General features: G+C 34.6%; 1 protein-coding gene and 1 long non-coding RNA gene across 3 annotated transcripts; both read right to left on the reverse strand.

Annotated features, from left to right (window-relative positions):
• Nucleotides 1–8,456: 8,456 nt before the first annotated feature.
• On the reverse strand, nt 8,457–9,151 carry LOC142238816 (uncharacterized). The gene is made up of 2 exons (XR_012722825.1): nt 8,786–9,151; nt 8,457–8,717 (listed from the first exon to the last, which is right to left on the reverse strand). It is a non-coding gene; the product is annotated as an uncharacterized LOC142238816 (long non-coding RNA).
• Nucleotides 9,152–12,550: 3,399 nt separating this feature from the next.
• LOC142221064 (protein MBD-R2-like) lies at nt 12,551–14,522 on the reverse strand. 2 transcript variants are annotated; one of them, XM_075290583.1, is made up of 3 exons: nt 13,654–14,522; nt 13,152–13,546; nt 12,551–13,089 (listed from the first exon to the last, which is right to left on the reverse strand). In XM_075290583.1, the coding sequence occupies exons 2-3, from the start codon at nt 13,279–13,281 to the stop codon at nt 12,920–12,922; spliced, it is 300 nt and encodes a 99-aa protein (XP_075146698.1). In that variant the 5' UTR covers nt 13,282–13,546; nt 13,654–14,522; the 3' UTR covers nt 12,551–12,919. The 2 variants fall into 2 exon arrangements, with proteins under 2 accessions (XP_075146698.1, XP_075146697.1); XM_075290582.1 differs by having other exon boundaries at nt 13,152–14,522.
• Nucleotides 14,523–16,045: the final 1,523 nt, after the last annotated feature.

Here is a 16,045-nt window from a genome sequence, read left to right on the forward strand (position 1 = left end):
GTGTTAACTTTTAAAAATTGTGGCAACATTATGCTTTCGAACACACTGAAAATCAGTTGATTAAAACAACCCCAAAATTTATACACCAACCAGAGGAAATTTCGGTTCAAATTTTAGATGGATTTTTAAAATCGTGGTTTCTGACATATATAAGTGACTTTCCCAATAAAATTTGCAAACATTTATAAAAAACATATTAAAGTTTCAGAATCTGTTATTTATTTGTTATAAAAACTTCTAACTTTGCATACGATGGCTGTACACTAAGCCTACACAAAAGAAATGTTCGTGTACATTTTTCAGGTCTATGACGGTGTATAGTGTTGGCCAGAACACCTTTTAAGTGTGACACCATACGTAACTTGTACATGTGTGTACCAGAACAGACACGTATATGTTTCTCCCGATATGCACTTATGTGGTCCCAGAAACCAGAGCTATACCTGATTTGCTGAAAATGTTGTACAAGGAGTACAATTGGTATTGTCGCCAATTGTGGCAAATTTAGTTGAAATCGGTTCAGATTCAGATTTAGCTCCCATATATATTTTTCGTCCGATTTGGTTTAAATAGGTTCAGATTTAGATATAGCTCCCATATATATCTTTCGATGTAGACTCATATGACCATAGAGGCCAAAGTTTTATTCAGATTGATTTATGTGAGGCTTTGTACAGGGAGTAGAATTAATCGTGCCTGTCCTGGTACACACATGTATCGCTCTCGTGAGATGTCACACTTACGATGTGTTCTGGACTACACTTTACACCTTCACAGACCTGAAAAATGTACACTAACATTTTTCTGTGTGGGTCAAGTGTACAGCTATCGTATGCAACATTAGAAGATTTTTAACACAAATAAATAACATATTACGAAACTCTAATTTGTTTTTTTATATATTTTGCACATTTTATTCAGCAAAATCAGTTGAAAATGCCTCGAAATAAAATTTTATAAAACTATCTAAAATTTGAACGAAAAATTCTTCTGACTGGTGTATAATTTTAGGGGTAATTTTTTCCACATTCTACTGTAATTTTAGTAAAAAATAGGTTTATTTTATGTTCCTGTCCGCAAATAAAATGTTTTCTCACGTGTGAGTCATAACTTTTTGAGAGTTGTGAGGAGTGTGTGTTGTGTGGTGTACAATGCGGTGAGACTCAGAACAGGCATGACTATTAGAGCTATCCATATCAAATTTGGTTTAAATAGGTTCAGCTGTTGATATATTTAGCTCCCATATACAATATCTTTCGCCCCGATATGAATTTAATTGGCCCTAGAGGCCCGAGTTTTGCCTTAATTTCCTTCAAATTTAGCACAAAGGGTATAATTGATGGTATTGTCAAGTATGCTAAGTTTCGTTGAAATCGGTTCAGATTTAGTATAGCTCCCATAATATCTTTCACCCGATTTAGATTCATAAAATAACCGGAGACCAAATTTTCATTTCGATTTAATTGAAATTTTGCACTGAGAGTAGAATTAAGATTTTAGCATTGCGTTTCAAATTTAGTTCAAATTGATTAAGATTTGGATATGGGAGCCTATATATACAATGAGCAAAAAAAGTTGTACACTTATATGAAATAAATTGTACAACGATATGGAAAATATGAAGTAAGTATATATTTATTATACCTTAAATTAAAGCTTGAGATGTGAGCTTTAAATTAAGGTAAAAAATAAATATTCACTCCATATTTGCCATATCGTTTCACAATTTATTTTATATTGGTGTACAACTTTTTTTTGCTCACACTATATATGCCAGATTTGGGGAAATATGGTAGAAAACTTCATATTTTACACCCATTTCAACGGGATTTTACCGACCTCCCGACAAATTGACCACAACTATTTGTGGTCACAAAATAGATTTCAAGATTTCGAATTTCAGGCAAATCGGATAGTAAATACAGTTTCTAGACGCCCAAGAAGCAAAATTTGAATATCGGTCTATATGAGGGCTATACTAAAACATGAACCGATACGGACCATTTTCGACACACCTCTTTATGGTCCCAAAATACCTCTAAATTTCCAATTGCAGGCAAATCGGATAGTAAATACAGTTTCTCGAAGCCCAAGAAGTAAAATCGGGAGATCGGTCTATATGGGGGCTATATAGGCTTGCCATATGACCGGAATTCGCATGGATTGTCCCGGAATTTCGTCTCCAGGAAGTGTCCCGAATCTTTCACAAAATTTGCCAAAAATCCCGGAATTTTAATTGCTCAAGGCATATGTTTTCATTTTTGCCATATCTTAGAAAAGATAACGATTTGAAATTAAATCGCTTTCAAAAATATTTTTGTTTTTAGATTTTCATATTTTTTAAATGTAGATTTTATGACATTTATTTCAACCTCGCCACTAATAGAAACAAATCAAATGACAACCACTGTCTTTCAAATCATCAGCAGTAAATGTAAAAAAATATACGCACATATCTAACGGGTGATTTGTTAAGAGCTTGATAACTTTTTTTTTAAAAAAAACGCATAAAATTTGCAAAATCTCATCGGTTCTTTATTTGAAACGTTAGATTGGTCCATGACATTTACTTTTTGAAGATAATTTCATTTAAATGTTGACCGCGGCTGCGTCTTAGGTGGTCCATTCGGAAAGTCCAATTTTGGGCAACTTTTTCGAGCATTTCGGCCGGAATAGCCCGAATTTCTTCGGAAATGTTGTCTTCCAAAGCTGGAATAGTTGCTGGCTTATTTCTGTAGACTTTAGACTTGACGTAGCCCCACAAAAAATAGTCTAAAGGCGTCAAATCGCATGATCTTGGTGGCCAACTTACCGGTCCATTTCTTGAGATGAATTGTTCTCCGAAGTTTTCCCTCAAAATGGCCATAGAATCGCGAGCTGTGTGGCATGTAGCGCCATCTTGTTGAAACCACATGTCAACCAAGTTCAGTTCTTCCATTTTTGGCAACAAAAAGTTTGTTAGCATCGAACGATAACGATCGCCATTCACCGTAACGTTGCGTCCAACAGCATCTTTGAAAAAATACGGTCCAATGATTCCACCAGCGTACAAACCACACCAAACAGTGTATTTTCGGGATGCATGGGCAGTTCTTGAACGGCTTCTGGTTGCTCTTCACTCCAAATGCGGCAATTTTGCTTATTTACGTAGCCATTCAACCAGAAATGAGCCTCATCGCTGAACAAAATTTGTCGATAAAAAAGCGGATTTTCTGCCAACTTTTCTAGGGCCCATTCACTGAAAATTCGACGTTGTGGCTCGTTAGTAAGTCTATTCATGATGAAATGTCAAAGCATACTGAGCATCTTTCTCTTTGACACCATGTCTGAAATCCCACGTGATCTGTCAAATACTAATGCATGAAAATCCTAACCTCAAAAGAATCACCCTTTAATTTTATTTCAAATTCACATTTTTCTGTGAAATATATTTTTACATATTATAATTATCAGTTCACGGTTAGTGTCCAACTCTATTCAAGCCTGGGGGCTAATCACGGCATTCGATATCGAGAACTTTTCATCGAAATCTAAATTTTTCGGATCACGGGAGTCGATATCAAGTTTTTTTTGATCGAGAATTTTTTCGATTGGTAAATTGCAATCGTAAAACATTTTTCACTTGTTTTTCACATTGTTTTCGCCATATAGGAATAGTAAATGTATTTGTTTTAGTTCGAATTGTTGCTAATTTGTAGTAAATTTACATATAATGAACATATTTTGAATATTTAGGACTAATGCAATTGGTCATAGTCGAGTTCGGGAGCGAGCATCCTAGCTTGGCAAAGAACCATATGTTATATACAGTGCACATGCTACATCGATATCCAAGAGATTGTGATCAACCAATTACCATACCATTCCTTGACAACATAACGCTTCTGGACCACCTTGTAAGAATAGTGAATGATGAAGGCTTCCACTGGCAAAAAGTTTTAAGACGGCAGACAATTGTATAGCGATAGAATTGACGTTGACATGTCACCAAAAATTATTTTTCATTTGAACGCCTCCTTCGTAAGCCGAAATCGTCCATTGAGCCTCCACAGCTGACTTTCTAACGGTGCACGCCATTTTTCAAACCCATGTACTTACCATAACAATGTGGACTTTTATTCCTTATTTGTCGCCGAATTATTTTATATTCATCTCATCCTCCAATTAGGAAGGAATGCGGAGGAATGTAAAAAGAGATATGGGTCCATAATTTACTTTTACTTTGAAGTCTTCAAAAACATGTATTTTTCTACATTCTATTTTGTGCCGCTAACTTAATTTTGTCATTTCATTTTGTTCTGCTTCGTTTTTTGCTGTTGGCAATGCTAGAGAAATTGCATCAAATTTCAATCGAATGCCGTGATCCAAATTTTTAATCGTATCGACAATTTTTTCGATACGGTTATGAATTCGATATCGAATGCCGTAATTAGCCCCCTGTATTCCCTTCCAACATTTCAAAATCGATGTTATCCTTATCACTACCATAGACTCTTTAGTGACACTATAACAATCGTCAACTGTGATGTGAATTAAACCCAAATTCATGTCCATGGCGATACCCTAATTCCTAGTATCGAAAGGCACTACGAAAGAAGCAGCGATTGCCACTACGAAAGAAGCAGCGACAGCCATAACCGAAAGTAATTACCAGTAAATATAAGTTTAGGCTTCCGACTTTCAAGAGACAACTTGATTTAAAATCATTGCAGCCATCTTGCACTGAAAAAATATTGTCGTGAGTCCAAAGATTTCATGTCCTTACTTTTTGCTTAGCATGGAAGACGCATTTCTCTGATATAAAGTTTTTTTCCTTGTCACAAACACGATAAACTTTTTTATGAAGTCATTTTTATACCCTCCACCATAGGATGGGGATATATTAACATTGTCATTCCGTTTGTAACACATCGAAATATTGCTCTAAGACCCCATAAAGTATATATATTCTGAGTCGTGGTGAAATTCTGAGTCGATCTGAACATGTCCGTCTGTTGAAATCACGCTAACTTCCGAACAAAACAAGCTATCGGCTAGAAACTTGGCACAATTAGTTGTTAGTAGATTTGACCTCCGGAGCCTCTTGGAAGACCAAAATTCATCTGATTCAGTTGAAATTTGGTACGTGGTGTTAATATATGGCCTCAAACACCCATGCAAAAATTGGTCGAAATCGGTCCATAATTATATATAGCCTCCATATAAACCGATTCCCAGATTTGACCTCCGGAGCCTCTTGGAAGAGCAAAATTCATCCGATTCGGTTGAAATTTGGTACCTGAAGTTAGTATATGGTATCCAACAACAATGCAGGAATTGGTTCATATCAGTCCATAATTATATAGCCCCAATATAAACCGATCCCCAGATTTGACCTCCGGTGCCTTTTGGAGAAGCAAAATTCATCCCATCTGGTTTGGTACGTGGTGGTAGTATATGATATTTAACAACTATGGCAAAAGTGGTCCATATCAGTCCATAATCATATATAGCCCCCATATAAACCGATCCCGAGATTTGGTTTTGGAACCTCTTGGAGGAGCAAATTTCATGCGAGTCAGTTGAAATTTGGTACATTGTGCTATAGTTATATATAGCCATAAGATAAATGGTCCGTATCAAGTTCATAATTGTATATAGCCCCCATATAAGCGACCCCCATATTTCAATTCTGGCTCTCTACGTATTGTCTAATATATACCACGTATGGACTAACTCACAATTTAGAAAACTTCTTTCGTAGAAGTTTCTACACACAAAAAAAAATTTTGATTTCAATCACGAAAATCGCGGATTCAATCATTTTTATACCCACCACCATAGGATGGGGGGTATATTAACTTTGTCATTCCGTTTGTAACACATCGAAATAGTGCTCTAAGACCCCATAAAGTATATATATTCTGGGTCGTGGTGAAATTCTGAGTCGATCTGAGCATGTCCGTCCGTCCGTCCGTCTGTTGAAATCACGCTAACTTCCGAACGAAACAAGCTATCGACTTGAAACTTGGCACAAGTAGTTGTTATTGATGTAGGTCGGATGGTATTGCAAATGGGCCATATCGGTCCACTTTTACGTATAGCCCCCATATAAACGGACCCCAAAATTTGGCTTGTGAGGCCTCTAAGAGAAGCAAATTTCGTCCGATCCGGCTGAAATTTGGCACATGGTGTTAGTTTATGGTCTCTAACAACCATGCAAAAATTGGTCCACATCGGTCTTTAATTATATATAGCCCCCATATAAACCGATCCCCCGATTTGGCTTGCGAGGCCCCTAAGAGAAGCAAATTTCATCCGATCCGACTGAAATTTGGTACATGGTGTCAGTATATGGTCTCTAACAACCATGCAAAAAGTGGTCCACATCGGTCCATAATTATATATAGCCCCCATATAAACCGATCCCCCCGATTTGGCTTGCGAGGCCTCTAAGAGAAGCAAATTTCATCCGATCTGGCTGAAATTTGGCACGTGGTGTTAGTATATGGTCTCTAACAACCATGCAAAAATTGGTCCACATCGGTCTATAATTATTTATAGCCCCCATATAAACTGATCCCCCGATTTGGCTTGCGAGGCCCCTAAGAGAAGCAAATTTCATCCGATCCGACCGAAATTTGGTACATGGTGTCAGTATATGGTCTCTAACAATCATGCAAAAATTGGTCCACATCGGTCTTTAATTATATATAGCCCCCATATAAACCGATCCCCCGATTTGGCTTGCGAGGCCCCTAAGAGAAGCAAATTTCATCCGATCCGACTGAAATTTGGTACATGGTGTCAGTATATGGTCTCTAACAACCATGCAAAAAGTGGTCCACATCGGTCCATAATTATATATAGCCCCCATATAAACCGATCCCCCGATTTGGCTTGCGAGGCCTCTAAGAGAAGTAAATTTCATCCGATCCGGCTGAAATTTGGCACGTGGTGTTAGTATATGGTCTCTAACAACCATGCAAAAATTGGTCGACATCGGTCCATAATTATATATAGCCCCCATATAAACCGATCCCCCGATTTGGCTTGCGAGGTCGCTAAGAGAAGCAAATTTCATCCGATCCGGCTGAAATTTTGTACGTGATGTTGGTATATGGTCTATAGCAACCATGCAAAAATTGGTCCACATCGGTTCATAATTATATATAGCCCCCATATAAACCGATCACCAGATTTGACCTCCGGAACCTCTTGGAAGACCAAAATTCATCTGATTCAGTTGAAATTTGGTATGTGGTGTTAATATATGGCATCAAACTCCCATGCAAAAATTGGTCGATATCGGTCCATAATTATATATAGGCCCCATATAAACCGATCCCCAGATTTGACCCCCAGAGCCCCTTGGAAGAGCAAAATTCTTGCCATTCGGTTGAAATTTGGTACGTGATGTTAGTATATGGTATCCAACAACCATGCAGGAATTGGTTCCTATCAGTCCATAATTATATATAGCTCCAATATAAACCGATCCCCAGATTTGTCCTCCGGTGCCTTTTGGAGAAGCAAAATTCATCCGATCTGCTTTAAATTTGGTACGTGGTGGTAGTATATGATATTTAACAACCATGCCAAAAGTGGTCCATATCAGTCCATAATCGTACATAGCCCCATATAAACCGATCCCGAGATTTGGTTTTGGAACCTCTTGGAGGAGCAAATTTCATCCGAGTGAGTTGAAATTTGGTACATTGTGCTAGTATATGGTCGTTAACAACCATGCCTAACTAGGTCCATATATATGGCCCTCAGATAAATCGATCCCCAATCACACAAAAATTGGTCCATATCAAGTTCATAATTGTATATAGCCCCCTAACCTAACCTAATATCGCAATGGACTGAATAGTCTAAGTGAGCCTGATACATCGGGCTGCCACCTAACCTATAGCCCCCATATAAGCGACCCCCATATTTCAATTCTGGCTCTCTACGTACAAAAAGTCCATATCGATTCGTAATTATTTGTAGACTTAACTATACATAACTTTTTTGTCTAATATATACCATGGACTAAATAACAGTCTTTCGTAGAAGTTTCTACGCAATCCATGGTGGTGGGTACATAAGATTCGGCCTGGCCGAACTTGCGGCCGTATGTACTTGTTTTAATTGAAATGTCTTCGATCACGAAAATGATAGTATCAATCACCCAGTTTGATTGAAAACCAATACGATTTTCAATTAAAAATGTAATTGACTTTTGTAACGGAATCAATTAATTGTGTAATTGAATCAATTAAAAACGTGATTGATTTTTAACATAAAATTCAATCACAGTTTTAATTGAATCAATTAAAATTTTAATTAATTTCGCGACAAAAATCAATCAACTATTTGATTCATTCAATTAAATAATAATTGAAATTGGCTATAAATTTCAATCAAAAAATGTATATATGGCGCCCCCAAAATCGTATTTAGTTTTATTTGAAATAAAAGAAAATATGTGTTTCTTATAAAACATATTTAATATTTTATTATTTTTTTAATTATGCAATAGACAAATAAATTTGGTTCTTGTCATTTGTGTTTTGTTCTAACATAACTTACACATACAATTACTATCAATAACAACTATAGGGTGAAAAAATAGACTATATAAATCATTATCTTCCTTATCATAATAACCATGTCAGCATGTTCCTTCTAATATGTAAATGCGCCTTGATTTCCAATAAATAAGCAGCCTGTAAGCTAAATTAGTTTTTCTGAAAGTAAACAGAATAATTCGAATTTAATTTTGTTCAATTAAAAGTTAATTTTGTTACTTACTTACCTGAATAGAATATCAAGTTCAATTCTTAGTTCCAGGTTGCAGATTTATAATCTTCTTTTGCAGTTGTAGTCTTTTAGCATAAAAAGGTGCATTAAGGAGCTCGGTAGTTTAATTTTAGTACAATTCCTTTCCAAAATTTCCACACATTGAAATCGTCTATTAAAACTTGAACCAATCAAAGACAAAAATAATGGCAAAACAATGAAATATTTCGTATTATGTTTATGATACTTTGCAAATTCTGGAAATAGAAAAAAATGGAAATACATATTTTTATTACTTTCGGATATTTTTCATATTTTAAATCCAAAATAAAGAACTTTTTTACAATTACATAATTCAGCTCATTAGTTTATATACCAGATATACTGCTCTCTACTTGGGTTCAAACTGAAAAAGGCAGGTAAAACAAAAATGCAATTTAATGCCAACGCTACTTCGCAACTTCAAGGTGAATCTTCCAACAAACCCATACCGCTCTTGGTTTTAAGAAAACTAGGAGTGAAAAAAATTTATAATTTTAAAAGATCAATACGGTACCCACTTTTTTATTGGAAACATATTATTATATATTTGATAAAATGATGGAGTTGATGGGATTGATTGGTCAATTTCACGAAATAAAATTGGTCACTAAAAGAAATGAATAAAAAATATATTATTTTAGTCCGTTTAATGTAAACAGGCTTCAATGGAAAACGGTATTCACATTTCACAATTTCTTACCTTCAATAAACGTAGATTGTTTTCCATTTTTACAATACCACAAAACACAAACAGGTAATTTCAAATGTGTTCTGTCATATATTTTTTCAAACCTTTACCACGTGGCCGTTTGTTGTTGCACACTTTATTTATTTCAACCCTTTGCTATGATTTGTTGTTGCGTTCAAAATATTTATGCACACATTTTGAATGTAGCAGACAGAATGTCGCCAATCATGTTTTTCAATTTACGCGAAAAACAAAAACCCAACCGTTCGTTACGAGTTACTTCCACAGACTGATCTCTCCATCATACATTTTTTTATAAATACCCATTCTCTTGTTCTATTTTCGCTCTTTCCATTGCACAAAATTATTCAATTTCAATCACAAAGGTGATTAGATCAATCACATGTGTAATTGGAAACGGAAAAATTTTCAATCACGTTTGTAATTGAAAATTATTTCCGAATTGATTAACAAATTGATTGAATCAATTAATATTTTAATTGGAAACGTAACAAATATCAATCATTTCTTTAATTGGTTTTTATTCGAATTTGATTAAATAATTAATTGAATCAATTAACATATTAATTGAATCCGTTTCCCAATTCAGTTAAATGTTTAATTGAAAAAATGTTGGTGATAATTTTTTGTGTGTACTTGTTTTAATATATTTTCTTTTTTGGGAATTGAAAATATGAATTCAAACTTTTATAACTTTTATGATATCGTTATGACTTTTAACGACTTTTGCAGGTATATTCAGTAAATTTTTTCGCTGAATATACCATTCCGAAAATTCCTAAAGTGGGGGTATGGGTTGAGTAACATACCATGCGTTAATGCGTGAATTGATTGAAGAGTTGCATTTTCTCTTTGAAAGCAACATTTTTGATAGAGGGCTTCAAACTGAAAAAAAATCAACCCTCCAGGTAGAATTAAGGTTGAGTTAAGGTGGAATTGCACACCATGCGTCAATCAGTGCGTTGATGGAAGGGTTGATTTTTTCTATTTGCGGTAGACTATTCGAGCTTTCGATTTCAAAGAGAAATTTCAACTCTTCAATCATCGGACGCATTTAACGCATTGAACGCATGGTATGTAATTCTACCTTTACATACTATGCGTTAATGCGTCCGTTGATTGAAGAGTTGAATCTTCTCTTTGAAAGCAATAGTTTTGTTAGAGTGCTTCAAACTGAAAAATATCAACCCTTCCATCAACGCACGGATTGACGCATGGTGTGTGATTCAACCTTTCCATCAACGCACAGATTAACGCATGATATGTAACCCAACCTTATATTTTAGAAACGTGTCATATATTGTGATATGCCTATTCCTCAAATGTTTACTGGTAGGATTATAAGGAGGGTTTCTTTTTCCTGGACTTTTTCCATTCCCGGGAAAGCGGGAATTTTTTTCGAATTTCCCGGGGATCCCGGTCAAAGGGAAACTTGCTTTGATATGGCACACATTTAGACATTTGAAATCACCTAAAGCTACGGTTATAAGGCGCTGTCTGGACAACTCACAATATATATTATGTTGATCTCTTACATCAGCCATAAATCCTACTAAAATACGAAATATTTTGTAATAAAAAATTTTACAATGGTTAAAAGACAGTCTGTATAGTCGGTATAGTTTTCGGAAGAACACTATTAATATTGTGGGATTTTTTGTAACATTAAAAATCTTGGTGAAAATTAAAGATACTTATTTCGATTTCACCATCGCATAACGGGGTCACTATATGCACATGTTCGGTCAAAATTCCCAAAAGGGAAACACTATCATATAATATCTCATTCACATTACACGTCCAAAATCTTTACTTTAACTAGATTTCAACTGTAATTTGCTTTATAAATAAGGGATTTAAAATCCACTTTTAATAGATTTCGAGCCTAATGTGTACTAGGTATAAATTTGAAATTAAAGTAACTATCTCAATAAAGGTTGGAATTTTCATATGTATTTCATAAAAAATCCTTGCAATAATTATGAAATTTTGAAATTATGCAATTTCAAACGTGAGATACATATGGTAAAATATCTCGTTGTTTATAAAGGTTTACTCAGTCTATCGGAATGTTGGTTTACAGAAATATGACAATCATAAATTAGGAAGTGCAATCTTTTTTTTATAATCTGGGCTAGAACCCACGACTATATATGTCCCACAAGGCACTTCTAAAATCCACTTTAACTAAATTTCAACTGTCATTTGCCATATAAAACCCTCTATTATATATAAAATATTGTAAAGGAAATTTCCCGAGAATTCTCGCACTTCATTCCTGGGAAAGCGGGAGCGTTTGGAATCCCGTTTCCGAGAAAAACCCCTAATTATAGATCAAGAAATGTATAGACGTCTGCACACCGTAGATGGCACTTTTTCGTCTGCAAATGAGTGATTTTGAAATCGGTCTTTAATTTGCTTTCTTTACTTTGTTCTTTTGATGAAACACCAAAAGCATAAAAGTTCTGTACATCCACACCTTTTATACCCCTGACTAATACTGTGGTACAAGAAGGAACATCCCGAAACCCATCGTTTAGAACACGATCGGCTTAGAATTAAATTCTGAGTCGATTTAGCGATGTCCGTCTGTCTGTATATGTAATTTTATGTGCAAAGTACAGCTCGCAATATAAGTCCGACCGTTCTCAAATTTGGCATTGGATCTTTCTTGGACTCAAGGACAATCGGTATTGATTTTGGAAAAAATGAGTTCAGATTTAGATATAGCTGCCATATATGTCTTTCGCCAGATATGCATTTATTTGACCCAGAGACCGGAATTTTATATTGATTTGCTTTGAATTTTGCACAAGGAGTACAACTGGCTGTATCGTCACGTATGCCAAATATGGTTGAAATCGGTTGATATTTAGATATAGCACCCATATACATATATCTTTCACCCGATTTACACTCGTATGACCACAGAGGCCAAAGCTTTACTCCGATTTAAGGTGGGTACTAAATTCGAGTTTAGCCGCTAAAATCAAAACTAAATCTGTTAAGGAAATAAGGAACACCAGAGAATGTTGTTTATATTTTATATTTTTTGTCTATTTTATGTTCTCCTTGTTTGCTACTTTGAACTAATTTCTGGTCGTTTAAAATGATACCTTTTACTAAGGTTGCTACCAGCATTCTAAAAATTTATATTCTGTACAGACGAAATGAATGCAAACCACGGTATACTATGTATAGCAAATTTCTCAACTTGATATCAAAATTTGATAAGAAAATATTTTTAGGATTCCAGCTGATGTGATAACAACAACTGGATATTCTCTCTAATTTTTATTCAAATTAATTTGAACGAAATTTGGAGTTAAAAACTAAAACTACATTTAAGAATCACTAAAACGAAACAAATTAATTCTTCGTGAATTCCTAAGTCTAAAATTAAACTGATGTAATGGGATTCTTCAACGTCATTTTAGTATGTTCCAAAGCATTAAGTTTGGCAATTTGCTTCACTGTATCCAATTCTTTGATAAACGAAGCCAAAACATCTTTGGTGGCACCTAAATCGGCATCATGTAAATCTGGCAAGTCGTCCTCTTGTTCCAAGACTAGAAAAAAAGACCCAATTGATTTGAGATACAACAAACAAAAATGTTTTAAATTTGCTTACCATCAATTGCCGATTCAATTTCATTTAAACGTTGCATTACCAAATGCTGTTGTATTTTGATATGCTCCTGTAGCCGTTGTTGGCATTCTACCGGATCTATTGGAGCCTCAGGTTGTGGAATATTTGGCATTGGTTTAACTGGTGTTACTGGTTCCGATTTGATTTTCTTTGATGTTGGAGTTAAATTTAAATTTGCCTTTGAATCTCCATCGGTTTCTGTTTCTTGTGACGGCCGCTAGGAATATAATTCCATTAAATGAATGATTTTTGAAATTTATTAAAACCAAGCTGGCTCCGATTCATTGATGTTTTCTTATATGACCATTTGGAGGTGAAATTAAATTCCTCTACACTCATTGAAAAATGTCTGCTGTTATATTTTTGTACTTCATGGCCTAATAAACAACGAATTATAAACTTTTTTAGGTTATAAATTTTCCCCAGGGCATATTTAAGAACCAAAAGTAGTTTTTGGTATAGTTTTGCACAGTAATATACTCACACGCTCATAAATACGATCAGCAAACTTTTTGTTTTCTGTTATGCCTCAATTCGATAAATATTGAGACTTTTGGTCAACTGTTATAGATATTCATAAAATATTGTTTTTATTATATTAGGGTAGCTCCTATGTTGATTTTTTTTGTTTCAGCCAAAATAAAAGATGTTTTAGTGTAATCGAGCTTAGAAAAATAGCAGGAAATGTTTGCTATTCCAGCAAACAGTGACTGCTGTCCCTTTGTTTAGCAGACTTTTCTGCTGTCCCTACTAAGGAATTTCTTTGTGTACCCTTGGGTTCAAAAGCATTCAATGAGAGGCTTATCAACTCTCGAACAAGTTGGAACATGATATCGGTGAGACCCATGTTCTTGGCCACTTAGAAATTGCACTATATTTTTTTTTAGTATACCAACACGAGACTGAGTGAACAATGATACGGCGGACCAATAAGGAATTTATTATGTATTTTTTGATGCATACAAATATATACATACATACAATTTGCTTTACTTCATGATCTCAATAATTGGGGGCAATAATTTTGAATCCTGTTCAGCGGAAATTCATGCATGGATGTGATGTGGTGTTCGCAAGTCCAGGCATATGTGGAGACTTCACTCCGTTCCTCTTTGAGTTTGTTACGGCAGTTCGTATACCTCGGCAGGATGATCATTGTTGTCCATTACATTAAGTGGTGGGTATTGTGCCTGCAACTTGGTGGACTTCTATTATTCTTTGTACCCAATGAGAGGGATGAATTTAGCACATTGAGCTTATAAACTTTAGGCAATTAGTAGTTTAAGAGAATTAGTTTTGTGTTGTGCGGGCTTTGGTATGGTAATGTTTCTATTTTTTTTTTTTTGACAGACCATATGTTTTAACAGGGATGGTTAATATCAAGTATCTAGAAATGACTAATGAACATAGATAGTATGAGTGAACATGGACCAGAGATCTAGTAGGATTTAAAAAGGATGAATGTAGAATCGTCCAGTTATGGAAACATGCTTTAAAATATCCTTAATCCTTATTTTAATGGAGTGAGCCTACTGACAACCACGATATTACAATTTTTTTATTAGATAGTCACATAGTTATACCAAACTCCACCTATCGGTAATTTTACGAATTCCAGGATGAAGTTAGCCCAGTTTCGGGACTCCAAAGCCAATTTGTGTGGTAGAATGTGCTCACCATTAAGTAGTTTGTGTGACCTATCCCAAAGTCACAACTACACCCAAACTAACAAAATGTTATATGGTAGTATTTTTGGTTAGAAGAAAATGTGGAATAGACATTCATAGTCGTACCATACAGCAGTGAAGTAGTTAAAGTGAAGTAGCTTTATAGAATAAAAGTTGAACCTCAGATTTTCTGCTCACTGTTTGGAATAAATTAACTGGAACGAGGAACTATTTATCTCAAGCCCGAATTTATTTAAAATTAAGAATTTACACACCTAGGGATATTGTGGAAGATCGAAGTGATATAGTCGACAACCCCATCTGCACATATCCCGGTAAATTCGTACATAATTGATGAAGACAACATACAGTGAGTACACAAACCACATTTTTTGTCAGATTTTTCCTATTCGCTATAAAAGCAATATGATTGCGACTATCGGCTAATAGATGGTAGTACGAAGAATAACGGATAACTAGAATTTAAATGAAAAAGAACAAAAACTGCGAATAAAGAAAGTCGAAAGGTATCAAAATTTTGATACACGAATGAAAAAACCACGTGGATACTTTCAAGAAATTAAAATGAATGCGTGAACCTAAAATATTAAAAAAAATTAAACTAAACATGAAACAATTTCTACAATAGTTTTTTTTAAAACAAGCCAACAAATGATCCAAATAAAAAAAAAACAATAATAATTTGTTAATGATAATTAGCTATTAAAAGAAATGCACGTTTTTTCTCATGTAAAATAAAAAAAAAAAAAAACATAAGAGTAATTAGTCTATACGATAGAAGATAACTTTTCATTTTTTCTTTCTTTTTTTATCAAAAATATATGTAAGAAAACAAAAACAAATCAAAAGTCATTTAAATTGTCACTACTATTTTATTTAGAATTAATAAATATATAATATATATTGTATTTATTTAATATTATATATTGTCATATATGTAATTCTATTTTCAGTTATAAACAAAATCACTCGCAAATCTATTATAAGAAAAATGTGAATTGAATTTGAAATTTCAACCTAAAATGTTTTGATTCCAGTAAGGTGTTGAGTAAGTAGTTGAAAAAGGGGAGATTAATGTAAATCTCGGGAGATATCTGATACATAAAACAGGGCATTAGATGTCTCATCAGGATGGCCATTTTTGGTCATATTGTGGGTGGGCTGCCCAGGAGTCGTTGTCACCTGACT

The sequence above is a fragment of the Haematobia irritans genome, chromosome 1 (assembly GCF_050003625.1).
Source record: "Haematobia irritans isolate KBUSLIRL chromosome 1, ASM5000362v1, whole genome shotgun sequence".
Classification (NCBI taxonomy): Eukaryota; Metazoa; Arthropoda; class Insecta; order Diptera; family Muscidae; genus Haematobia; species Haematobia irritans.